This window comes from Pleurodeles waltl, chromosome 8 (assembly GCF_031143425.1).
Source record: "Pleurodeles waltl isolate 20211129_DDA chromosome 8, aPleWal1.hap1.20221129, whole genome shotgun sequence".
NCBI classification, from domain to species: domain Eukaryota; kingdom Metazoa; phylum Chordata; class Amphibia; order Caudata; family Salamandridae; genus Pleurodeles; species Pleurodeles waltl.
In genome coordinates, this window is record NC_090447.1 from 422,511,204 (window position 1) to 422,538,178 (window position 26,975).

The 26,975-nt window shown below is 45.6% G+C and overlaps 1 protein-coding gene across 2 annotated transcripts in view; it reads right to left on the reverse strand.

Moving 5' to 3' along the window:
* Positions 1–26,975, reverse strand: part of SLC9A7 (solute carrier family 9 member A7) — a 389,146-nt gene that overhangs the window by 265,091 nt on the left and 97,080 nt on the right. For both annotated transcript variants that reach the window (XM_069204294.1, XM_069204295.1), the window contains exon 2: positions 13,554–13,753. In XM_069204294.1, coding sequence (XP_069060395.1) covers positions 13,554–13,753 — 200 coding nt within the window. The remainder of the gene's footprint in view (positions 1–13,553; positions 13,754–26,975) is intronic.

Genomic DNA, 26,975 nt, shown 5'->3' on the forward strand with positions numbered 1-26,975 from the left:
GGGCCCGGTGACTTAAACGGGCCGGGAAGAGGCCCGAATGAAGATAGGTCGCTGAGGAGAGGCCTCTCTGGGAGCCTTTGGAGTTTGTGGCTGCTCTCGCCTGGCTCTGGGGAGGAGCCGTCTGTATATTTAGGAGGGCCCCCCGGGCCGCCAAGCTGAGGATGTAGAGTATACCCGGAGGAGGGCAGTGAAGGCCGAGATGGTGGCAGCCCGAGGTGGGTGAATGTGCGGCGAACATCCGGCTGGACAGTGTAGGCTGATCGGGACCGTGAGGTTAAACTGATGTTCTGTGGTCCCGCCAATTGACGACCCCAGCGGCCGATGTGGGGGGCCTACGGTGAGGAATGCGCTGATGGGTGGAAGTCCTGGAGTCTGAGCTTCCATTAGATTGGCTCTAATTCTCTGGGCCTGTCGGAGGTGTTGATGTAGATTAGAACGATGGGTAAGGCTGATCAACGCCAGGCCAAACTTACCTTTGAAGGGGGGAAAAAGAAGAACGCTGCCGCCGGCTCCCAGCCCTGCGAGGAGCCGAACGGAGAGGATAGCTCTGAGGCATCGGTGAAGTCCATGTTCTTGGATCTTAAGGCCAGCCTGGCTGGCATTGACGCCAAGTTAGACCATGTAACCGAACAGCTTGATCGCATTAGGGCACGCGTAGATGATCACGACTCCAGGTTTGAGGCACTGGAGTCACGCACATCTGAGATAGAGGATGCACGCCTGGGTGACAGAGATCAGATTGCACGTATGGATCGAATACTTGGTCATACGCAATAAGAATGAGGACTTGGAATCAAGATCCCGCCGCAACAACATTCGTATCATGGGGCTGCCGGAGGCGACCGATATGGGTCAAATGGAAGACTTTATAGAGCAGATGTTATCTGATTTGTTCTCGGTGAGCTCTCTCGGATGCTGGTAGTTGAGAGGGCTCACAGATCTTTGGGACCCCGTCCGGGACTCCCCCACGTCCAATTATTGCGCGTCTACTGAACTACCGTGATCGCGACACCGTACTCCGCCTGGCAAGGGAGAGACGTCCGTTATTCTTTAAGAACTCTGAAATAAATTTCTTCCCAGACTACACTCTTGGCGTGCAATCCTAGAGACGTGCCTTTTTGCCGGTTAAGCGACTGTTGTCCCAAGCGGGTGTAAACTTCGCCTTGTTATACCATGCTAAGTTGAGGGTGCGGCACGAGGGGAAGATGCTCTACTTTACAGATCTGAAACAAGCGACCAAGTTTCCCCAGCAGCTGCCTAAGAGGCGGGAGACCGCAGAGCGCCGGGGCCGTGGCGACGACGATGTTGCCCTGAGCGACAATGACTAATATACTCCGGTCGACTGGATATTCACTGTTGGAACCGCGTGGGCGCGCTGACTGCGCCTTGCCTGGCCCCGTCTGTTTAGTGACTTGTAGTTGGCCCACGGGCCCCTCTCTCCCAATGTCAGATGGGTGGAGAGGTACCAGGCCGGTCATTGCCCCTGGGATGAGTCCTGTTATTCACTGTTTTTGTTCTCGGGGAGGGTTTTGGGGTCAAGATGGGTGGGACATTGGTTGGGTCCGATTGGGGGGCCTGTGTGGGTGGGGGGTTTCTTGTATGTTCGTGGGGTATTGTTCCTTCCTTCATGTATGGATGTTTTATTTGTCCCTTCGCCAAATACAAGGCAGGTGGTGGTTGGCATTCGTGTGTACTTCTGGCTGATTTTCGATGGGGCCGAGGAAGTGTCTGTGGTCAGATGTTTGACTTGGAACGTGCGAGGGCTTAATGATAGTAGGAAAGCTCGTCTTGTGGCTGCGTATGTTAAGAGACATGCAATTGATGTCTGTATGCTAAAGGAGACGCACTTGGTGGGGTCCACAACAAGCAGACTAAAATCTGGATGGGTGGGTGAGATGCATTACTCCACATACTCGAGTTACTCCCGTGGAGTTGCTGTCTTCATTCGCAAGGGTCTGCAGTGGCGCACGAAAAAGGTTCTGGTGGACCCCAATGGCAGGTATGTGCTGATGAGTGGTGTGCTTCTGGACAGGGCGTGACCTTTGGAGGCAACGACACGGACACGCGAGAGAGGGAACATGTTTGAACTATGTGCATGGTAGTTGGTCTCGTATTGACCGCTGGCTGGGCTCCAGGGATACATTGGCCTGGACTAGAGCGGTTGACCATCTCCCCCCGTACGTTGTCAGACCACTCGCCGGTGAGACTGGAATTGGAGATACCGACCGAAGTTGGCGGGTCGATTATGTGGCGGTTGCCTAGGGGGGCGCTTTGTGATGCGGCCTTCCGTGAGGAATTGCGGGAGGCGGTCAGACTGTACTTTGTAGAAAACCAGGGATCGGTGAGGTCCCCAGGAACTCTTTGGGAGGCATTTAAAGTTGTTATTAGAGGGGTATGTCTCTCGAAACAAAAAACGGTATAGTTAAAACTTTGAGGCGAGAGATGGCTGAAATTGAGACACGGCTTGCTGAGCTGGAAAGGCGACTGGTATCTCACTGGTCCAATGAAGTTCTTGCCGAGATTCGTCGTGAGGTATCGCTGTATGAGGAGGCCTCCCTCAGGGAAATTTGCTTCCCCGGGAGGGAGGTCCGAGCCCGCCAATATGGGGAAGGTGAGAGGTCGGGACGTACGTTGGCAGCTTTGCTTCGTAAACCTTGGGCCAGTGATATGTTTCTGAGGTCGTGGATGGAGGAGGGAGGAGTGTGTCGGGATCGGGTGGAATTATGCAGGTGTTCACTGAGTTTTACGCGGGACTCTATGCAGCTCCAGCGAACGCTAGCGTGACTGATGCACAGGTGCCCTTTGAGGATATTGCGTTAATATGGTTTGATGAGGTGCATAGGAAATACCAGACGAACCATTCTCAGTAGAGGAGGTGGCCGCGGCTATACGTGGTTTGCCCGGAGAGAAATCTCCTGGTGTGGATGGCCTGACCCCCGCGTTCTATAAAGAGTATGTAGATATCCTGGCTCCTCGGCTGTTGGAGGTATATGCAGAGGCCCTGGAGACTGGGTTGCTTCCGGCCTCGCTCCGGGAGGCTCCGATAGTGACAATCCTGAAGCCCGGAAAGGATCCAACCCGGTGCGACTCGTACCGCCTGCTGTCCATAATAAATATTGATAACAAAATTCTAGCAAAAATTATTGCGGCGAGACTACAGCCGCTCCTTCCTAGCTTGGTGCTTCCGGATCAGTCGGGTTTAGGCCCGGGAAGGTCTACGGGTCACAATTTGCGCACCTTCTTTGCGGTGGCGGGTACACTAGGAAAGGATGATAATGCGGCAGCTGTTTTTCTGGACGCAGCCAAAGCGTTTGATTCCTTGACATGGGATTATATGTTTGCCTTGCTGGGTCGGGTGGGACTTAGCGTGCGCTTTCTCCGTTGGATTAAATTGCTGTATACGATGCTTACGGCTAGACTGCGCCTTAATGGGAACGTGTCTGTCCTGTTCCCTGTTGCGCGCGGCACACGCCAGGGATGCCCGCTGTCCCCTCTCCTTTTTGCTGCGGAGATGGAGCCTCTGGCGGCCCGACTCCGACAGAAATATAGTGATAGAGGGCTACAATTCCGGCAGCGGCCAATTTTGATATCTTTGTACGCTGATGACATTGCATTATATGTACGGAACCCTGACCAGAATCTGGATACACTACTAGATGAGATTGTGCGTTTTGGTACCTTTTCAGGTATTACTATTAATTGGTCTAAGTCTGTTGTGCTACCTTTGACCCCCAGGGTGACGCAGTATGACTCTCGATACCCTCTGGTGTGGGCGGAAGGGCCGGTGCGGTATTTAGGTATACAGCTGAGTTGCGATGTGGAGGAGTTGTGGTTGGCTAATTATGGCGCTGCTCTGACGTGGCTGGAGGGGAAGGTAGTGACCTGGCGTGCCCTCCCATTATCATTGATAGGACGGATTGCTATTGCAAAGATGGTAGTCCTGCTGAAGTTTTTGTACTTATTTGTGAATCTACCTCTCCCGCTCTCGAGGGGCTACCTAAGACGTCTGCGCTCGGCACTGATCTCCCTGGTGTGTGCGGGACGTCACGCGCGCATTTCATGGGAGAGGTTGACGCTGCCGTTCGAGCTGGGTGGGCTTGCTGCGCCGGACATGGAGCTGTACTATCTATGCGCTCAGGCACACTTTGCGTACTATTGGCTGAATCCTATCCGCTATCTGCCGCATCTGGCGCCTGAGAGTGACTCTGTGGCCAGACGACCTGGCGAGGGCATTTGGTGGAAGGGTCCCGTCTCGGGTGCGGGGGATTGATACGGTGGCATGTACGATGCGGGCGTGGGGTATATTGATGCGGCGGTCCGGGGTAGCGGTCCCATGCGCTCCTTCTTTACCGGTCATGGCGATAGCAGATGGACAGTTGTATCGAGACGGTGGCGTACGAGGGTTCCTCCGGAATGCTGGCCTGACCGAGTTGAGAGATTGGATGGTGGATGGCCGTCTGCTTGACGTATCAGAGATACTAGCAGGTCGCGAGTGCACGGCGCTTCAGCGTATGTATGTGATCCGCGTTCGTTCATTTCTGCAGAGCCGTCTGTGGAGTTCGACTGTGGCCCCGGTGGAGTTTCGCGCGCTGGAGGTCCTTTGCTGCGCGCGGTCGTCTAACAGGCTGGTCACCAAATTATATAATTGTATGCAGGAGCAGAGGAATAATCTCCGTGAGCCGTCTAGACTAGCGCGGGGGGCGGAACTTGGAGAGCCCATCTCGGAGGCTCTGTGGCGTGATTGTTGCGCGCATATGAGAGCGTTGACACCCAATTACAGGCTTAGACTGCTGCACTTTAAATTTTTACACAGACTATACTATACCCCAGTGTGGCTTCACTCCTTGGGGTTACGTGAAGATGCGCGATGCGTGCGCTGCCGGGCGCCGGTTTTCTGCATTTGGCATGGGAGTGCGCGGATGTCCACGCTTTCTGGGTGGCAGTTTTTAATGCAATCTCTGAAATGGTTGAAACAGAAATTCCTGCCACTCCTAGAACCGCGCTGCTTGGGTGTGTGGAGGATATCCGGGCAACACATAGGCGCTTGGTGGGCCTGCTACTGCTGTTGGCCAAGCGCAGAGTGGGCATGTACTGGGGCGGGAGGAGAGTGCCGCGATGTTCTGAATGGTTACGTGATGCTGCTTTCTGTCATGATCAGCTTATGATCTTTTGGAGCTTGATGCCTGAAGGGTCTAGACCCAAAGATATATGGGCCCCGCAAAATAACTTCTTGGCAGCTCAAGACGCGTGAGTGATATAACTAAAGAAGCCCCCTCTATCTGTTGGCATATACGCTAGGAAAGGTGAATGACTGCTGATGTCTGGCTATTTCCCCCTCCTGTCTCTTTCGTTTGTATCTGTTGATGTCCCTTCTTCGGTTGCATGCTGTTACTAATGCAACACTTCTGGTAAGCGGTCCGTGGTAATCCGATACGGACGCTGTACCAATATTGGAAGGGGAATTTAGAGGGGCAACTGGATTGGAGCGATAAATGTGTAACTGTTTGACTTCTCCTATTAGGAATGTACACTGATACTATGATGGAAGGTTACTGCTTGTTAGATGTGCTGCTTTGAAGGGACTGTTGTTTTACCTTTGTAAGTTGATATGATAAAATCAATAAAAAAAATAAAAAAAAGATCAGTACTTCTGTCTTGTCTGTGTTCAGCTACAAGTAATTGTTCTTCATCCAAACAGCAACACTTGTCAAGCATCTGTGGAAGCTGGTTCTGGTGATAGAGGGGTCATCGGTGAGTGGGAAGATGAGTTGGGTGACATCTGCATAGGAAATTATGTTGAGACCGTGGGATCTGACCATGTTGGCCAGCGGGGTCATATATGCGTTGAAGAGTGTGGGACTGACGGATGAGCCCGGGGGGGACAACGCAGGTGATCTCCTTGGGTTCGGATATGAAAGGTGGGAGGTAGATCTTTTGGGTTCTTCCGATGAGGAAGGAGGGCAGCCATCTGAGTGCGTCCCCTGGGATGTTGATGTCATGGAGTCTTTCGATCAGCATGTGGTGGGATACGGTGCCAAAGGCTGGCAAGAGTTTGAGGAGGATCAAAGCTGCTATTTGTCTGTGGTCGAGGAGCGTTTGGATGTCGTCTGTGGCTGCTATCAGGGCTGTTTTAGTGTTGTGATTGCTGTAGAAGCTGGATTGGAGGGGCATCGAGTAGTTGGTTCTGCTCCAGGTATGTCATGAGGTGCTTGTTGATGATCTTTTCCAGAACCTTCACTGGGAAAGAGTAGGGAGATTGGTCGGTAGTTTTAGGGTTCGCTGGTGTCGGCAGAGGGTTTTTTGAGTAGAAGTTTGACTTCGGCATGTTCCCAGGCCTCGGGAAATGTTGTGGTGTTGGTAGAGGTGTTGAACAGAGTAGCGAGTTCCCAGCCCATCCTCTGGTTTCCAAGGTTGAAGATGTAGTGCGGGCAAGGGTCTGTGGGAGCGCCAGAGTGGATGGATTTCATGGTGGAGGTGATGTCCTGGGTGGAGAGGATGTACCAGGTGGTCAGTATGTGGTTTGTGTCGATTACGATGTTGGCGTATTTGTCAATGAAGTTCGTAGTTGTGGATTCAAAGTTTCTGTATATGGTTGCGATTTTCTCGTGGAAGAAGCAGACAAGGTTGTCACACAACTCCTTTGAGGGTGTGATGTTGTTTTCGCAGGCAGCCGGGTTGGAGAATTCCTTAAAGATGTTAAAAAGTTCCTTGGTGTCTTTGGAGCTGGTTTCGATGTGTGTGGCAAGGGCTGTCTTTTTTGTTGCCCTCAGCAGGTAGTGGTACAGGTTGAGGGATGTCTTGAAGGCTGCTCGGTCAGAGGTGTCCTTGCTGGTGTGCCATCTCTTCTCCAGCTGTCTGCTATTTCGTTTCGCTGTTCTGAGTTCTTGGGGGTACCAGATGCCTTATTGGAGGATTTTCTCTGGATGTTGCTCTTGATGGGACCGATGATGTTGGCACAACTGGTGATCCAGGCGTTGAAGTTTTTCACTCCCCGTTCGAGGTTGGTGAGATTTTGTTCCACCACTGATGGGGCGTTGGTCATCTTGGGGGTGGAGGTGCAGGGGCTGGAAATGCTGAAGTGGACGATGGAGTAATCGGTCTATGTGAGTTCTGTAATATGGATGTATTTGAAGCAGTTGCTGGAGGTAAAAATGGGGTCCAGCGTGTGTCTTGCGGTATGTGTAGGGTCATGATGATCTGGGTTAATCCGAGGCTGCTCATACTGTCGAGTGTGCAGTGTTGTCACTGGGGTCGTTGATGTGGAAATTTAGGTTGCAGAGGAAGATGTAGTCCATGGAGTCTAAAGCTAGGGGCACAATGAAGTGTGCATTGGTGTTGCAGAAGCTGGAGCTCGGGCCTAGGGGGTCGGTATGTGAGGATGCCTTTGATGGTTGTTTTGTAATCCATGTGGAGCTTGAAGTTGAGATGTTCCATGGGGGTGGTGGTGTTGGTGGTGGTAGTGGAGGTGCACTGTATGGTCTCTTTGTGGATGATGGCTCTTCCTCCTCCCGTCTTGTTGGTCGGTCCGGGAAGGTGATTTTATATCCGTCGGCGATTGTTGTGGCAATGTCTGGGGTGGATGTGGGGTTGAGCCGGTCTTGGTGAGGAAGACAATGTCGGGTGCAAGGGTGGCGATGAGGTCCCATAATTCAGTGAAATGCTTGCACAGTGAGCGTGTGTTGAGAAGGGCACATGCGAGTTGGTGTTTTTGTTCAGGTGGTGTCTGTGGTGTGTTCTGGGTGGAGCTGGTCGGTGGGCTGGTGTGTGTGCTGTGGCAGATGAAATGGAAGTGGGTGTAGGTACAGGGTCCTAATGTGGAGCGTGGGTCAGTGTTTGTTGCGGCATCTGGGGTCAAGGGTATAGAGCTTAGCAGTGGTGTATCTTCAGGGGGAGGGAGGGCCAGGGGTCGTAGCGTTGGGCGTGGTCCAGGCCGCAGACGGGCTTGCCTTTGGCATGCCTTCGGCAGGTCAGCAGGGTGCCCGCTGCAGCCTGCATTATGTAAGTCCTAGGGTGGGGATGGACTTCTGTTTGAGGGAATAATGGTGAGTAGGAAAACCCGGTCGGGAAAACCCAAGCGTGAAAACTCAGGCAGCTGCAGTGTCACTGGATCAGTCTGGAAAAGCAAGAACTGGAAGCCACAGGCAAGTGGCAGGCTAGGTGTCCAGGTACCTACTATATAATGCCTGATTAGCCTTTAACAGTTTGCTAAAGAACCCCCACGAAGGTTAACTTATTCCAAAGCTTATTTCGAGCAACACGGTGGAAGAGTTTTAAACTCTATGAAGCCAGCATAAGGTTTAATGTGGAAGGTGTTCTGAATGTGCCTATTAACGTAGAATGTGTCATTGTGTTTTCTAAGGTAAGACTGTTATTTGTATAAGATAATAAGATCTTTCTCTTCTTTTCATGATAGATCATTCAGTAGTGATTTAGCATATGGCTAAATACATTACATTATGGCTTCTATATCGATCAATGCGATGATTTTGTAATTGGATGGGTCAGATCTTTGACCATTTTTGTGTAGAGGAAGGGTATTGATCCTTTCCCGGGAAGTGGTATCAGTCCTGAAAAGTAACAGCCATTAAATCAGGGGAGAAACTAACTGGTCCAACGTTCTGTCTGTTTTATATACTGAAGCTGGAAGCCAGTTCAGGCCTGGGGCACTAGCTGATCTAGCTTTCATAACAGATGTGGGTATTAATTCTGATGTGTACCATGATGCCGATAACTCCTCATTTAAGATCAAGAGGCACATTCCTCTAATGTCTGAGGACTTTTATTTTCTCTTTCATGGTATAGAACTACGCTATGCTTTTCCCACAGAATAGCTGGAATATTGTTTCCTGCAAGAGTCAAATTATCTGGTGAGTTTAAGTATGCCTAAATTTTCTGCGAGACCTTAGATTTGCATATGGACAACAAGCCACTCTTTCTCTTTTGATGTTCTCTCTGCTTACCATATCAGTACTTTTACAGATCCCTGGTGTGAATATGAGTCATATGCATCTATGCTTCTTGAGGATAAAATGATTAAAGAGATCAAAAACACGCAAATGCTGCCCTCAAATTCCAGAAGAGGCCTCCGATCAAGGAGGAAGGACAATGTTTCACCCGTGTGAAAGCTCGCGGAGAGGTCAAGGAGGATTAGGCTGGATCTTGGACCCAGTCCCTACCGTGAGCAATTCTCTCTTGATAATCCAGGAGAACAGTGACCCGTCATGCAAGCACCATTTCAAAGATCTTTGTAAGAAAGGCAGGCCAGAGACTGGCATGGTAAGTTTGTATGGGACCATGACATAACATGGCATGCCTGGCAGACATTGTGATGATCATCAGGATAGCGGACTAGCACTGGTTGACAGATTTCATGCGGCAGCAATCCAAGAGTGAGGGAGATGGTGTAAGGTTTGTTAATGATCTTGGTTATCGTGTCCTCTAAAGCCAGTGAGGATATGTTCAAGAAGTTTCAAGCGAGTACTGAAGTAGGTGTGGTTCACTGGCCAAGCGTGACTTGAAGTGAAGCAATGCGACTGCCGAAGGACATTACATTATAAGATCCAACTTTGCCTGACTGAAATTCAGCCTTTGTAGGTTGAGCTCACCAGATAGTGCAAGCTGTCTGGTTGCAAAATACCTATTGTTAGCTTCCCAAGAACTTACAGTGGGCTTAAAGCCCGCCATTGCTTACCACTGGCTGGTTTTATCGTCACTCTCATTTGCTTGCTTCTTATTGGATGTCTTGCCTAACCATTTTGTGCCTGTCTGTACCTTGAAGCGTAGTCTCTTTATGTGTGCCTTTCCACCGCTCACTTTTAGGAAATTACTTTTTAATTATTGCTTAAGTATTTCATTGGAGTGAATGTGTTATTTAGCTGTCTCCCTAGTGTGTTTCTCTCCCCACACTTCGTGTTGCTCTCTCTCCCACCTGTGTGCTTTTAGTGTGCTTTTCTCATCCCTGCACTTCATTTGCTCTCACCTATGTGCTTTTCCTTCCATCCCATGTTCTTCTCTCTCTCATATGCGTCTCCCACAGACTCCCTGTTTGGTATGCTCCCTATTTCATGAGCTTCTTTTCCCTTCCTCCTCCAACCCGCTACACACACCTGCTCCTCCTTTGCATCCCCTCTCCAACCCACCCAGTCCTCTTTTTTTTTTAATGATATTCACTTTTTTCAGGGGCCAGGCAAATTGCTTCCAGCCATCTGCTTTTTACATAAAAAGGCATATTTCAGATACTTCATTGTCATATATTTATTAATAATTTTTTTAAATGCCTGCATTACGTGCATACCCGGATATATATGCGTGATGTGAAAAAAACAAGGTTGTCCATGTCATTTACCACTCCTTGCATCTAAGCCTTTTGGGGTTCATCAGCCCGATATTGGTGTTGCTGTTGCCTATTAACTAGAAGTATTTTGAAATGAGCTTCTCAGCTGGTGGGATGGCTAACTTGAAATGAGGCGATCTGATGGTCACAAAGTCTAATCACAGTAGGGCATTTTTAGCCTTAAATCCTTCTGAGGTTGCTACCTTAAATGTGATTACTGTAACAATTATTTTTCACACTGCTTAGAACAGGCAGTAGAGTGGTAAGAAGGGTTACATGAAAATCATTTGCAAACGTTTATAAAGAAATTGGACTGGTGTTGCATTTTACAAGCAAGGGCTGTGCTATTTATTGGCTGCAGTGTACCAGTCTACACCAAAAGGCATCCTTAGCCAGGGGCACCCAGTCCAGACTGGGGCAAAGTGGCCGATTACTGAAGAAATGCATTATCCTCTCACAGTCTACACCTGTGCTGTGGGGGGCAGGTCAGTGAAAGACAGAGTCGCAGTTTGAAACTGCTGTTCCATCTTTCACTGTCAGTGGACCCCTCCTCAATTTTAAGAGGAAGCAAGGATCCCAGCAGGATGGTGTAGTGGGTCACTACACCCACTGCCGAGGGTTTTTAGGGAGTACCGGGTAAGCCCGTACTTCTTTCTTAAGGGTTTTCATAAAGGTGCATAATGACTATGCGCCGCCTCTTCTGTGGTACACAATCAGTGCTCCTACCGTTTTTGTGTTTGCTTTTGCGTGCGCATCTGTAATACATCCCGGGCACAAGGGCAAAGCTGTTTCGCCATGTGCATGGGGTAATGCTCCCATGCAAGTGAACAAATGGCTCCTTAGGACCGTGCAGCCATACGTTTTATGCCACAGTGATACATTTTACGGGAGGTGGTGATCAAACCTCTCATGACTCTTCAGTAATACCAAAGTGACGTGGTAGCGCACAAATGGGGGCAAACACCCACTGCGCACATAAGGTAGTCTGCAAAATATGGTACCAGTACCATGTGTTCAAAAGACTCACAGTGCAAAACGGTCAAATATTTGCAGGCGATGGGAGAACCATTAATCGGTACCATCTTCCACCCTCCAGAAACATACGAAGTTGACGCACTCGTTGCATTTCTCAGTACTTCTCATAAGATGGCGCTCTAACAAAAACAGGGAGAAGCCTGAGCCCGGTGTATGTATAGACTATAAAACACATAAAAATACGAGACGGGAATACAAAACGACTGCCTAAGAAATTACATTTTATATAGTGTATCCCTGTGCTACAAGACTGATGCATTACAACCCCTTATACATATTCATCAACGAATGAACTGATCACACTACGAATTACGTCTTGGCACTAGCAAATTGTTCAGGTATACGAATCAAGAATCAGGGGGAAAAAATGAGATGCCCAAGATCACACTTCTGGCCAAATCACTAAACAAGAACAAGAGCCCCCAAATTGCTGGAATTATTGTCTGCAGCTAGCCACAAGGGTACTTCCTCCCTCGGATAGGTGGGCTGGCAAAGGCGAGTACAAAGTACCTGGCTCAAGCTAAATGTCTGGCTCTGATCCACTTTCAGGACCCAACTGAAGGATGAACCGCGGACAAAACAAGCTTTTGCAATGCAACGGGTCTCGAGTACGCTCAAGTTAAAGCTATAAGCTTTGTAAATTCCTAACTGGACGTTTCTTGCCACACAAACTGAAAATAAAAAGTAAAAGTTACATAAGTGAGCCGATTCAAAGTGCCACAGCTGCCATGAGCGCAAAGCAGTGGGCCGGTACTGTCTGGTACGGAGTGCCGGCACTTTTTTATTTTTAGAGGGAGAGTACCGGCTCTTCTCAAGAAAAACGTAATACTTTTAATTGGAGAGTGCCAGCACTCTGCAGAAATAAGCAGGTACTCTGGCGCAAAGGATGACCAAAAAAGTTCGCTCGCAGTCAAAGTTATCAGCAAAAGTGCAATCATCCATTTAACAGGGTCGATGGCCAAAGCGGTAACAAAACTGTCCCAAGGAGGGTCAAACACAAAACAGTTAACAACGAAAAGAAAGGATTTTTGAAAGGCAAGCCCAGGAAGGAGTGAAAGTGATGGGCATGAGGTGGGCGTGGTTAAAAGCTTAGATACATACCAACACGTCTCTATGCTCCACCTAAAAATGAGGTACTGTCAAATCTGATAGCTACTGTTACAAAGAGCCACAAAGAATACAATTCAAAATGTGCAATTCCTCGGTTCACGGAATTTGCATTTTAAATTAAAGAGAGTACAACGCAGTTAAAATATTTACAGTAGACTGCTACCAGTTCATTTATGCATCGCTAACCTGTTTAATCTTACAGCACAGCTAGAAACCTAGGCTGAAATACGCGCTTCCACGTTAAGACAAATTGTTTGAGCCAATGCAAACACGTTTATGCCACTAGCCTTTCCTGTCGTCAGCTGGAAAACGAGGGAGCAAATCAGCTCAGATACGTTGTGTTGCTGTATATGCAATAATATCATTATTACAAAGTAAGCACCCAAAAATGTAACCGTTCCTTGGCTCGGGCAAGGCAAAACTGTCCAGGCACTTCTTAAATATTTCTGACGTTGTTTGTAAGCTACGATTTTCAATAAAAGTTAACAAGTGCAATAATCTAATGACACACATTTTTTTTTTAAATGACTTTAAAAAAAATAAGTTCAAAGCAGTCTTGTTTTTAAGTGTCATAAACTGTGTGGTTTACAAGATACATCTTTTTAGGGCCTGCCCAATGCTTTTGCTCTCACGGCCAAGCTAGGCCTGCCTCTGCCGTGGCACTCTGTGGGAATGTATAGGTCTGCCCACTTTTATCCCCTCACTATACCTAGCACTCTGAAGTTACCTGAAAGTGAAACCTAGACCTTTACAAAAGAATTAGGGGCTCCTTCACAAAGACGTCTGGGATTGCGTAAAGTAATGCTCATTTACGTACTCTTACTTGCCTTTGTGAATCGCCACACAAAATATCTTGAACTGCGAATAAAATGAGAATATTCAGGATATAATCATATACCGTTAATGCAAACAGAAAGTGATGTGCCCTCTGTACACTTTTCCTAACAAGAAGTTGGACATGTTGGGGTCGTGAAGGTGTACCTAAAAGGGTACTCCGTGGCAGCGCTTCTGGTACTCATAAATGCGTCTGTGAATCGACCTCAATATATATATAATTTTTTTAAAGTAGACTTACTTTTCGTAACATGTCGTTCTGTTCCACATTGTGAATTTTCTCGGGGCTGATCTCGCCTTTCAGGGTGTACTCGAAGAACTTTCCGCTAACGTTGACGAGCAGGGTTGTGAACGCGCGATTTTCTTCCGAGCAGCTGAGAGATTTGTCACGGCCGCCGCTCGACGAAGTACCGTACCTCAAGATGACCCCCACCAGAAGCCCTGAGGATGAAAACATGGCAACATAGAGTCAACCAGGCCCAGCAGCTACTGTCACATGTCATTACTAGTAATTGTGAAAAACAACATGCTGCAAACATGGAAAAGATCCTCTCAAATGGCGAGGTCGGATACAACACTTAAAGGAACCTCTAACTGCCTCTTGGGCTATAAATGATGCTAATACCTGCAGTATTTACACACCCTTGCAGCAGTCCTGCTAACAAGGCACGGCAACACTAAAGTCATAGAATGTTTGCACTGATACTTTCACAAGGGTTCACATGTTACATCTTATCTTGACACGTCGTGCTTCCTGTCACTTATGGTCTACAGAATTAATTTCTTTATCTCAAAATACCATTGACTTTTTAAATTGGACAATTGGAAAAAAACGCTAAAAGGCACCGATTCGTGAGTTCTGCGTCATCACCCGTGTAAGCATCACTTTTGAAACATTTACTCATATCATGGTGCTGGTGGAGAATTGAAACCAGGACCAGGCTTTACATGCTTTATTTCGCCGGACAGCAAAGGGTCGTTTTCAGTATGTGAGGCTGCACAGCTTCATAACGCACTTACAAAAATATCTGTAAAATAGCGATTTTAAAATCCAGATATTATCGTGACTTATTTTCACCAATTTCTTCTTTATGTGCAAGCAAAGGAATCCGTTGTGCAAACAAATCCATATAAAGTGCACAGTACAACCTGAACACACCCTCCCTGCCAACATGCCGTGTTCCAGGCTGTCTTTGTCAGGGATTCAGCAGAAAATGTCTGACTTGGATTTGTTTGCACAGTGGACGTCTTTGTTTGCACATCAAACAAACTGAGGGGAAATCAAAAAATGGCAACATCTGGATTTTCAAATTTAAAAATAAAAATGTTCGTTAAAACATCTTTTTGGCCCTTTTGTACAGACCTGTGAGGTGAGTGGTATATTTACAGAAAATGAACCTTTTGGCTTGTTGAAGTAAATTTAACAAATCTAAGGAATATCTTGAAGGTTCATATGTTCGGACTGCACAACTTTGACAAAGAAATGGGGCCTCAACCATGAGTTGCCACCCCACCCCCTTGTCACCACTACCTTCACCTCCATGGTTGCAACAAACTCAGCTAGGCTTTTGGTGAGGGACAGGACTGCCATCCTTGAGTTAGCGCCAAAAGATCTGCACACTACCATCTTGATGACGTTGCTTTGGCTTTTTCTGGCATTCTACCAATATCTGGGCCAGACAGCAGTGAGACAAAATGGCTTCATGAGAGTCCTCTGAGTTGTTGATAATCAATGGATGGTCTGAAGGGATGCGGAACCTACTGCGTATCCATGCAAGTCCAGGGTGAAAAGATATTGGCGGTAAGGTGGCGGTAACACTGCCAACAGGCTGGCGGTGTTCCGCCAGCAATTATGACCGTGGCGCAATAGCCACGGCCATACCGCCGGCCCCTCCAACATACTGCCAGGCTTCCGCGGTCATAATCCCAGGGCAGCGGTGCAAGCACCGCTGCCCTGGGGATTATGAGTCCCCGACCGCCAGCCTGTCCGTGGCGGTAAACACCGCCATGGAACAGCTGGCGGTAAGGGGACTTGGGGTGCCCCTGGCATAGGCAGTGCAGGGGCCCCCAGGCATAGCCCCGTCGAGCATTTCACTGCCCGAATTTCGGGCAGTGAAATGCGCGGCGGGTGCTACTGCACCCGCTGCACATCAGCATTGCCGCCGGCTCTATTACGAGCCGGCAGCAATGTTGATGTGACATTTCCGCTGGGCCAGTGGACAGTAACACTGTTACCGTCCGCTGGCCCAGCGGAAATGTCATAATAGGGAGCCAGGAATACCGCCAGCAATGGCGGTATTCTGTCTCCCGCAGCCTTGGCGGTCTTTTTCCAAGACCGCCGAGGTTGTAATGACCCCCATAACCTTAGTATCAGCTATTCACAAATCTGCGACTAAAGCATTGTTCCTATTCTGTGGGTGCAGGGGCTCCCGCCATGACACAGGCACCTCGAGACAATAGAAAACAGAGACCAGAGGCATGCCTCCCTTGCTTTGTTGTGTGATATGTTTTTGTAAGTGCTGTTTTTCAATGCTTTAGTGCTACAGAACAAAAGACACAATATATTTTACTATTAACTAATGGCGCATCCGTATTTAAAGAAAGAGGTAAGCAATTCGAAGCTTTAGCTGCCGTGACACAGAAAAACTGATCACCAAAAAGGTCAAGTTTAGCCTTGGATAAACTGAGCAAGGCCAAACAGGCAGAACAGACGGTTCTTCCTGGGTTAATACAACTAAATGTAGAAGCCAGAAATTCCAGTGGTTGAAGGTTTTGGATAAAAGAGGCAACAGACGGATGTAGGTTGACCCAAAGCCCATTAAAGTGAATATGGATTTAAAATATGCCCGCTATTAATGATGCAAGCAATGCATATGCAAAACTATGTTTTTTGATTGTTTTGTGCCCTTCCCCAATTTCCCCCAGGAGAGGTTTTCCCCAGTTGAGGTTTTCTAATTTTTCCTTCCTTTGTTTTGCTTCACAGCAAAGACATTGAATCAGTACTCCCATCAGACTTTACACTGCACAGTACTAACAGGATAGAACAATGGCTGTTATATGACTTAAGAACATTAACTTTATTAGTGCTGCTTATTACACTGAAAGCAAGCCACATGCCAGATACAATAGCATTCAGTGTAGTAAACAACAAAAAGAAGCAATTTTAAAACAATAAAAATTACAGGAAGCACGAAAAACTGCAATTGGATCAATTCCAGGGTCTCCTCTTTGTTTTCTGCTGTGAACCTGGTTTTTGGACCACGTATTTCTGAAAGGTGCTCTTTTGAAGAAGTTTTCGATTTGTTATATTATGCTAGTGATTGCTCAGCTAGAAATGCTTACGGGTCGTTGATTGTAGGTGTCCATGTGTAGCGATGAAGAAAGAGGCTGTGTTGAGAATGCTGTGTTGTGTTTTGTTTGATTGGACATCTTCATTCAGGCACTGTGAGTACTGTTGTGGTGTGACTGGCTTATACCAGCAAGTTTATGGTTGAGTTTTTGGTAAGCACAACATGCCTGTTTTGATTTAGTTCATTTTGTGTAAAGTCATGTAGTTAAGGCAAGGCTTGCAGAAAATTGATATTACTCATTGAGGTCTGAAAGTCTCTGACAATGAAAACGTTATCATTCAGCAAACCGAGAGTAGTGGATTGGTCCAGGCAGCAGACCAAGCTCTCTTTGTCACTGCAAACCACTACAGATTACACCTCGTGAAGTTTCACTACGCAGAAATCCACGGAGTTACATGGAAACCTTGCAAGATTCTGCTGAGTTTCGCGAACGGGCAGAAATCTACCATTGCTCACACTGATTTTTAATACCGGGAGCTCATTCCACGCTGAAAAATCAGTGTGAATGGCACCACACAGTGCTCCAGAGGGCGCTGCTTCTCGAGTTGGTCTGGCTGCCGCTTCAGTTGATTTTCTGCTCGAGCAGCAGCTTTCTCACTGCGAAAGGTCGTGACCACACGTGTAGGGAAAATCTCACCAGTTGCCCTTTGAGCTCCCGAAAATTACGCTAGGTGACCTCAAATCTTGCTCACCAACTTACTTTGCAGATCCATGCACTAGAAAAAACTCTGCCACAGAAGAGGTTGCTGGATTTTGGCCTGACCTCCAGGTTGAGTGGCCAAAATTCCGCCAAATCCACCAGCTGAGCAAAAGTTATCACCTAAACCTAGTTCATACACGCTGTATTGCTCCATTATAGTTTTTGGGCATAAACAATGTTTTTTGGAATAGGGCTTGGTAAAGTATGTTTTCCAAATCCTTTTCCCTAAAGATTTTGGAGTTTTTTGAGACAGTAGGTGAGGAATATGAAAGGACTTGTTCAGTATCCCATTCACGGTAAATTTGTAATCATTACAAATGAAGGTACTTTACCTTTTTGCTTCTTCTTCTCCCAAACCTGACTCTGTCCCCACTTGGGGACGGAGCTGACTGTTTAAGCAGTATGCGTATGCTTAGTGGCATTCAGTTTTACTATTTCTTCTTTTACCTGTCATTGTCGTCTCCCCACCCACCCCTGGAATGAGACAAGCTTTCTGACTCTTTATGTAATAATATGGATTTATTCTGAGCGGAACTGTACAAAATACATTGTTAAGTAATTTTGACAGCTTGGCTTTCCACCTCAACTTTAGCACAACTGTAGCTCCTTGGGGCAAAATTTGATGAGCAGGTAGTTGTAGTAATATCAAGCTGAGACAAAAGGTTATTACAAGTTGTACACATGTTGGGGCATACATTTAGTAATGCTTTTAGTGACCCAGAGGTCAGCAGAAGGTAACGATTTATGTCCCATGTTTGTCAGCCTAACCTAGAAAGCTGCACTGACATGCATTTTAAATGTGCTTATGTTTTAATTTGCTGGTGGTTACAATTGTGCCTTCCTTATTAAATAATAAATTAGTGAAATAAAAATGATGTTAAAGCGTATCTTAGACTCTAAACTAATTGCTAGTATCAAAAGAATTTAGTTTCCTGATGTTTAATGTGTGATTTATGAGTTTAAAGATAAGTGCATAAATGAAATAATTACACTTCTCTATCACATTTATAGAAATGAACTGACAAAGCTTTAATTTAAAGTAAAATGTATTGCTCATATTAATGAAATATTAATATTGATGAGTTTATAAGTTTGTATTTTAAATGTTTCATTAAATTGCAATGATTTATTTTAATACAACTGATATTCTTATTTTGGCTTAAATGAGGCCTGCAGAGCTTGTATTTTGCAGTCATGTAAAAGTGATGAATCATTGTTCTTTCTATTGCAAGTTTTTCTTTACGTTCTGTTCTCATGAGAAGCTTTGCAAGTAGCAACAGGTTCATTGGTCAATTGCGCAGAGACTAGTTTAGTGGCCTTGGAAAAGAACATCCTGGCCTGTGGACTTAACATGAAATAAAATGTTGTCAATGCTGTATGGAGTCACACAGATGGAAGATGGTTCTCACGGAGTCTGTGAATTTGATGGACTGTTGCAACTTCGAGAACACCCATTGCAGATAATTGGATGATGCTTCTTTTGCATGACCTGACACTATTAATTCTGCGAATCAACATGATTTATGTGTTTAATATTAGGGATGGACTTTAAAGTTTTAGTCAGATTCTCTCATCACCTTTCCTAATGACACTTCTGACGAACTTTGCTGCTGATCCAAAAGCTTTGCCGATGAACAATCCCTGAATGCTGTTCTCTTGGAAAGATATACCCCTCTAGCTGACTGCCATTGCCCCATGACATGTCCTTTTTTCTAGAATAGAATCTATCATGCTGATACTCACTCTTTATTTTCTAGCTGGCTTTCTGTAGTCCAAGAAATACATCTTTTTCAAATTATTTTTGTCTCCTTTTATGTTTTTGCTCGAATTTGTCTGTCCCCACACATGCATTTCCTAATTTGGTTACCTGTAGGGACAGCCTGTGTCCAGCCCAAAATGTAATACTCTGCTTAATTCAACTTGACAAAAGTTGATACAATCTGACTTGAGATATGTTTCAGTATCTCAGATAATTTCATTAGTGATATGCATAATTCTTTTTGAATGCCTAATTGTGCTAATGCTAATTTGTGTGAAATTATTTTGCTGATTTGAGCAGCCTATGATGCTTATATACCTTTATAATTTGATCTCACATACTGTCTTTATGCTACTAACTTTATAGTTGTAAAATAAAGCTTTGAACTTTATTCCCGATTGGAGGTTTTCTTCTGTGGCCACATTGGTCATGGTGTCTAAATTGTTGGTGTGGTGTTGATGTAAATTTGTGTATGGTTCACCACACTTCTTTCTGGGTCAAAATGACCATCGACCTTCGTGAAGCGTTTGATTCCTGCAAAGGGTAAAGACGTGCTTGCACAGAGAACCTGAATCTTTCAAGCAGGTAGCCAAGTAAGGGAACTGGTGAAGGAGAAACACATTATGCATGTGGGGCATAGGTGAATGAAACTGTCCACAAACAGGGAAACATGAAATTCACCAGCAGAGAAATACTACATGCAGAATGGATTTAGTGCTAGTTTCGCAAAATGTTCCTGCTTTGCGTAAGTTCACAGTTTCACAGCACTGGGGGTGCTTTTCTAAGTGTTTCATGGACGTTTGGTAGCTCACGGCTGAGAAACGACGACTCGTTTATAAAATTTAGGGGCATTTTAACAGCCAAATACGTTTTCAGTGTCAAGTAAAACGAATTCTGCCGCTCGTCCCATCACATGTTTCCAGGCCTCCTCATGTCTGTAAAAAGATGAACGAGCAAGCAGATACCCCCCTTCAGAATCTTTAAAGATATTGTCCTTGCGCCTACGGAGTGGCCTTCTAGAGCCAAAGAAGGACTCATGAGAGCTCAGGGAGTTGCAGAAATCAATATGCACTTCCATGACCCACCTTCCAAGGTTTGCTGTCACTCCCAGGAATGAGGTCTGTCTCTGGGGCTGTGCTCAGTATAAGAAATGGTAAGTTTAAAACACTGTTTCAGGTTATAGTGCAGGGGCGCACCAAGAAGAACTGTACTACTGGATGTCCTGTACGACCCCCTCCAAACACTACCTATAACCCAGTGCCTGGTTGCCCACTACGGACTTCCAGGCTGCCTGCAGGTATTGCCATTGTAGTCCACCTCGTTTTCAGTGAGATGAGCGACCTGAACTTGCTGTGTTAGTGTCTCGGCCAAGCTGCAGCACTACTCTCCTATCCCAAAGGACTCCCCTCCCGCAAGTCGCCAGGGAGCAAGTGCACGCATATTGCCTCAACAGCCAACATATAGGGGCACTAGGGAGTTAAATATGGGCAAACAACAGTCCAAGCTTGACATGAATGTCTGGCTTAGCTCTATGTCCTGTCAATGTGATAAGCTGAGCCATCCATCCTGAGACCTTCCCAGTACTTACTTAATAAATGCATAAATAAAAATCAGTGCAGGGGACTAAATATTTTTTAGGAGGCTTCCCTTGGCACTGCAAATGCCAGGTTGCAGAATACCAAGTCTGCATCATTGCGATGTCATTTCATGCTTCTTTCGTCCACCACCCTGCCATCACCCGTCTCACCCTTGCAGGCTCTTTTGTCATTCCTGCTTTCTCTCTTTGGCACTGTTTTCCAGTCTTTCTCATTCTCCTCCATTCTCCCTTTTCAGCCTTTTGTTCTCTTGCTGTGGATTAATCTGATGATGAAAAATGTGAGTCCTGCTTTCCAAAAATGAGTGTTGACACCCACTAACTGAAAACACTGCCACACATTTTAACCCCATCTCTGCTCTCAAAATGCAAGGAGGAAGTTTCAGAACTCCTCAGTCATTGTTCCAATAAGGGACTGGTGCCAGCAGTTCATCGTCATGTGAAGGGAAATAACCGTGCAGGAAATATTTAAAAAACAAACACTGTATACGGAGAAGAGGTAAGACAGGTTTTTAGGTAAACAAGACCTCTCCATTTAAGGAGATTTGCTGCTCCAAGTTCCACATGTCTGAAATCATAACTGACCCAGCATTATTATTTTGCACCTAAAATCTATAGTTCAGAACTTACGACCAAAGATACGGTTTTTAGGTATCACCTGCGCCAACAGACAGCTGCAGATGTCTGTCAAAGACTTCATGTTACCAACGTCATACTACATGCATACAACATACACATACAGTAAAGGCAGAGTGGGCTTTTGTTCAGCCCCCTTCAGCCATTGGCTGTTACCATTATTTGAGACTTGCATTCCTGGAAGGGTGTTACATGGCTTTGCTATTATCTCCTTTACTAGTGTTTGTGAAAGAGTAGTACTTTATGTAGCCCCTTGTGGTAACCTATGCCAAGCTACCCACATCATTCTGCTCCAACTTGTCTCTGGGCCACACCTGTGCTGAATATGGCCCTGTTGCCATCTCCTGTCACCTGCCAATGCTCATATTTTTGGCTTTTCCAATGGTTGTTGAATTGCTTGACATGCGCTGGCAAAGCCAATAACGTTGCCTAAACATACTTGAAGGAAAAATGAAAAGAATTACAAGTTGGTCGCCATTCTTGTGCGCACACACGCTGTGGCCATCTAGGCGTTATTTTGTGGGGACCCAGCAACTGCTATATTACAATGAATCGAAGTCTCTGCAGTAGGAGACAGTCATCATCTGATTTGCTGGAAGAATACATGGATAGGCCATTTAATCCTAAATTATCATCGAGCAGAGCGGGTTGCAAAAGTGCAAATTTCAATTTATTTGGAGTTGTCCAGTTTGGCCTACACCAGAGAAATCGAATTAGGCTTTCCTGACTACTCAAAGAAGAACCTACTCTAACTGCAAAATGAGTGGAGAATTGATTTAAACAACATGTTACAAACACATCTCACCAGCATTGGTTAAATGTGGCTAATGGGACAAAAATTGGAAAATGGGCCACATTTAAGCCGTGGTTGGGTGGCTTGTTTAGAAGTTGGTGGATGCAGAGTATCCACTACAAAATAGCTGATGCCGAGTCTGGCAACTTTTTGGCTTTCCAGACCTATTTACAGGTGTAGGAACCGCAGGACTTGGTTCCACTGTAGGGAAGTCTGACATTAGGACAAAGTGACGATGGCCAGCCCCATTTAGGACAAAGTAACCATCAATGGATTTTGCTACCTAGGAATGCCACGAGGCATGGCAGACCCAGACCGAAAAAAGAATAGCCCTGATGAGCGGGGATTAACTGTCCCGTGCATTAGGGCCACTGGATTTTGTTTTACTGAGACAAACTCCTAGTTACAGATTTTGTTTCAGTAAAACTAAAAATTAGTGCAGAGAGAACAAAACAAACATGGCACCCATTCAGCGGTGCCTGAACTGGTAAATGCGTCAAAGGCACAGAGATACTTGCCAGGCCGTTGGGAATCTCTAAAGATGTTAGTCATTCCCTTCTACTGAAGCGGAGGTGAGAGCGTATGTTGACCTGGCTTACTTCCCACCAAAGTATAAATGATCCCTTATGTATGGTTCATCCACCATTTATGTGCCTGTTATTTGTAGCTATAAATTCACACACATTTTTGCTTGGACTTGGTTAATATTCTTTGCGTATAACAAAGTCATACAAGTTGCTCATTCTCATGCCAAGCCTGGAATGATTTATCTCAGGATTTGTAAAGTTTAAAGACTCACCTTCCGGATCAAAAGACTCTGCTGCTGATTTTGGCAGACAGATTGTACTCTGTCAGAGTGACGGAGTAATTTACTCCACTGTCTTGACGGAGTACCTGCCAGCCAAATTATGAAATGTCCGTCAGACCTACAGACATTTCACCCATCGACATGAACTGCTGTCAAGGCGGCTCCTGACAATGTGTTGGAACATTGCTGTATGGCTCAAACATGAAAACCACAAAGTGGGTTTTTGGAAAAAAAAAAAACAATGCTCCCTCCTATGGTGAGGGTGGCATTTTTAGTTTTTTACTGCCTTTTACTGCGAGGGTTTTCTTGGCGCTGACGAGCAATAAAAACGGTGATATGTGCGACCACTAAAATGGGCAAACTATAGTCCACCGTATCTAAATTCGGAAGGTTGACTATTATATTAGTGGTAAAGATAATTTGTAGCCGTTGTGATGGACTGTGCTTACCACCAATATATAAAACAGGCCCTAAAAACCTATCTGGTGATTCTTTGGTGATACGGTCTACTCAGTCCCCACTGTGCTCTACAACATGGGTTATACAGTCAGGCGACAAGAGGCCCCTTCGATAAGGATAGTCAAATTACAGAACTTAAATAACAAACCATAACGTAATAATATGCCACATAGTGGATGAGGGTCAATACACGAAAATGACGTACTAGAGTTTGCTTCTCCACAGTAGAAACAACGGGTGGCTACAGTTCTGCTTTTGGTATTACAAACAAGGAATACTATAGTTGCAATACATATTGGCATTGTGGCAGAGTGCACTGTAAAGTGGGAAACCTGCTTGTTTTAACCTGCTCTCGTCGCATTTTTTGCGTCTAAGTTCATTTCATAGCACACTGTGACTACATTGTTTGGCAAGGGGGTGGGACTTAGAAAATGAGTCATTAAACAGGTTTTCAATTAAATGCTAATACACTGAATACAATTGACTTGCTTAGTGACTGTTCTAACTCTTTGATTTAATGATAGACTGGAAGTACAGAAAACATAAACACTTCTACTTGTTGCACTTTGAGTAATTTTGTTCATGTTTGCCTGTAAATAATACTGTTTTCAAAATAAGATGCTTTAACTTGTGTTAATTTGGCAACGGCAATTCCAGGTAAAGAGTTCTGAGATGATGAATAATTTTACCACAAATTCAAAATTAGGTATCTTTAGATGTTTGGTAGGAGGAATAGTCAGCTGTTGCAAAAGTCCATCCTTGCCTTTAAGAAAGGCATAATGTGATCAACCTGAAATTGTGTATGCAGCAATGGCCTGTCTCCATTGATCTGATAACCATTAGCTCCTATTTTACAGCACACCTATAATGTAAGATAAATCACAGCTTCCTTCAGTGACTCATTCTGAGTGACCTACAAGTGGGCAGTTAACTCTGCCCCATCTGACCTTACTGATGTTGCACATACCAGTAACTGCTGGAAGGTTCGGATAGGGGAGGGGCTGAGGGTGTTAGACAGGAGAGAGGCTGGTGGTAGAGTTACTAGGGATAAAAGGCGTAACCCTAAGCCTCCTGTGAGAAATGAGGGCGTGCATAGGGAATAGGCAATTATTTGTCCAAATCCTCTAGTAAACTCCTCATTAACACCTCATGTCTCTCTGCAGGTTCTCCTGGAGATGTCAGTTGCTATAAGCAGCTAAAATGTCTGCATGCATTAAAACAAATATGGTGTTTTCAAGGACCTCATAATGCCAGTAACTGCAACTACCAAAACCACTGGAATGAACCGGTCACTAGTAATGAGGGCCAAAGGGTGGAAGGAACATCTGCGTGACAGGGCACATCTTCCCACCGCCCTGTCTTCCTAATCCAACAAATCAAAAATCATCCTAGTATGAAAGAGACTGGTGATGAACCAGCTCTCCTTGAATGACCCTGCGAGGCATCTCCAGGCTCTTCCTACTTTTCTGTGAACTCAAAAGATGAATTTAGCTCATGTGTAATATTAGGAACTGCAATGAAAGGAATGGCACTGTGCTTTGCAAGAAACTAGAAAGATTGAATGTTTCACCGTGCAGACATTTTTAGGTTAGCGGATCGTTGGGGGTGTTATGAATGCAACTGGTACATTGCTCATGTTTGGGTTTTGTTCACAGTATGCAGATTCAAAACTCTCCAAGTACATGAGGGGGCGACGTAAAACAAGCTACATGTGAAGGAAACTGACTTCCACAAAGGAGATATCACTCGCATGCAACTCACGCCCACGTAGCATGATCAAAAATAATCCATGTGGGAAGTTTCACAGAGGAAAGCGAAACTGTGTTAAGATAATGATTACAATAATAGGGCAAACCTGATGAATGCAAGATTTAAAACACACAAGAATTCCAAATACCTCTTCGTCCTTCCTCACTCCACTCCTTATCTTTTGAGAGTTTGTCTCCCCACACTGATTATTTTACTAGTGTTAATACTCTTTCTATTAAGGAAAGACTGGAATGCACAGTGTGTACATAGGACATCTCTCTGCTTCCTTTCAACCTGTTTTCTTTCGGCCTTAATGTGAAACTGGGCTAGCAGTTCAGCGGACGAAAGCCACTAGACTCAATTTTAAAATCATTGCAGAACAAGGAAGAAATCGATTGGGGTCTTATGCTTACGTTCTGGTCAGTTGGGGACACCTCCTGCATATTCAGGCATCATCATACTGAATTAGAAATGAGCTTCAAACTGGAAGCATGCAGAGTCTTCGTCAATGGTGAACGAGGAATCCAAGAGACCAAAGGAGCCACTCAGTGGAAGATCTGGGCACCCCCAAGGTGCGGATCAGGCCTATTCAAATCCGAGGTAAAGGGCATGATTTAGAAGGCTGTGGAAGAAGCCTCGGCAAAGGCAAATAAAAAGACCACTAGCTCAAGAGGACACCATTTTTTTGCATTCATCTTCCTATGAACTAGGACCCTCTTCTAAAATGCATGAGAAAGAGCGAGGTGGGAGGTATACTGTCTCATGTGAGAAGCAACTTGGATTTCCAGTTAGTTGACACTCGAGAGGTTATGGCTTTTCAGGACAAGCAATCAGGCCTTACCTTACCACTTGTGGAAAAAGTTAAATTCTTCATTTTAACGGAAAAGTGGGTTCTCAACCATTTGACAATTCAAATATATTTCCAGATTTATGCAGAAAGTATCTTTGTTGGAGGATATAGGATCAGTCTTACCACATGCAATGAAAGTGAATGTAAGGCGGACTACACTAACAGAGAAGACATTTGTAAGTCCTGATGATTCTTCTAAATCTGCCACTATAGACAAAAAGATTGAGGCAGCAGTAAAGAAGTTCTATTCAGCTTCCAATAACGCAATGCAAGTAGGTATTTATTTAGTAGATGTTGTCTAGTCTATGGTAGAAGATTTTGAGACTCTGGCACACTTAATACAGGAAGGTTTGGATTGACTGGAACTATTGGCTAGAATGGAGCAGCAACCTAGATTTCTATCTGACGTCTCATGTAATGGCCTTAAGTCTACCGCCTTGGCAGCGGTTTGGACAGTGTTGGCTAGGCGCCACCTGTGGTTGAGAGACTGGGATGCATACAATGCTGAAAAAGCTGCAGTATTAAGGCTACATTCTTCAGGAGTGAAACTGTTTGGGGTACAGTTACCAGGCAGTAGCCAAGGCCTATATAGACAAGAAGCACGGATTTCCATACAAATCGAAAACTCAAGCATCACCTAGGCTTCCACCTCCTAAGATTATCAAAGGCAGGCAAGGAGGAGGAAATGTTTCCCACAGCAAAGTCTGTCCAAACACAAGTCTGCCAGGTCTAACCCAGCACCTCAAGGGAATCAGTGCTCCTGATTTTGGTTAGTTTAAGTGTCAGAGCTTTTGTGGCTAAAGGATGTTGCGGATGTAAGAGTAGAGAGTATAATTCATTGAGGCTATGCAATAAAATTCGAATCCAGCCTTCGAGATCCGGTGTACCTCCCTACTCCTGTGCCTTGCAATCCAAGCAAATTCTAAGCATGATGGCATGGAACCTTAGATTTACTGATAAAGAGG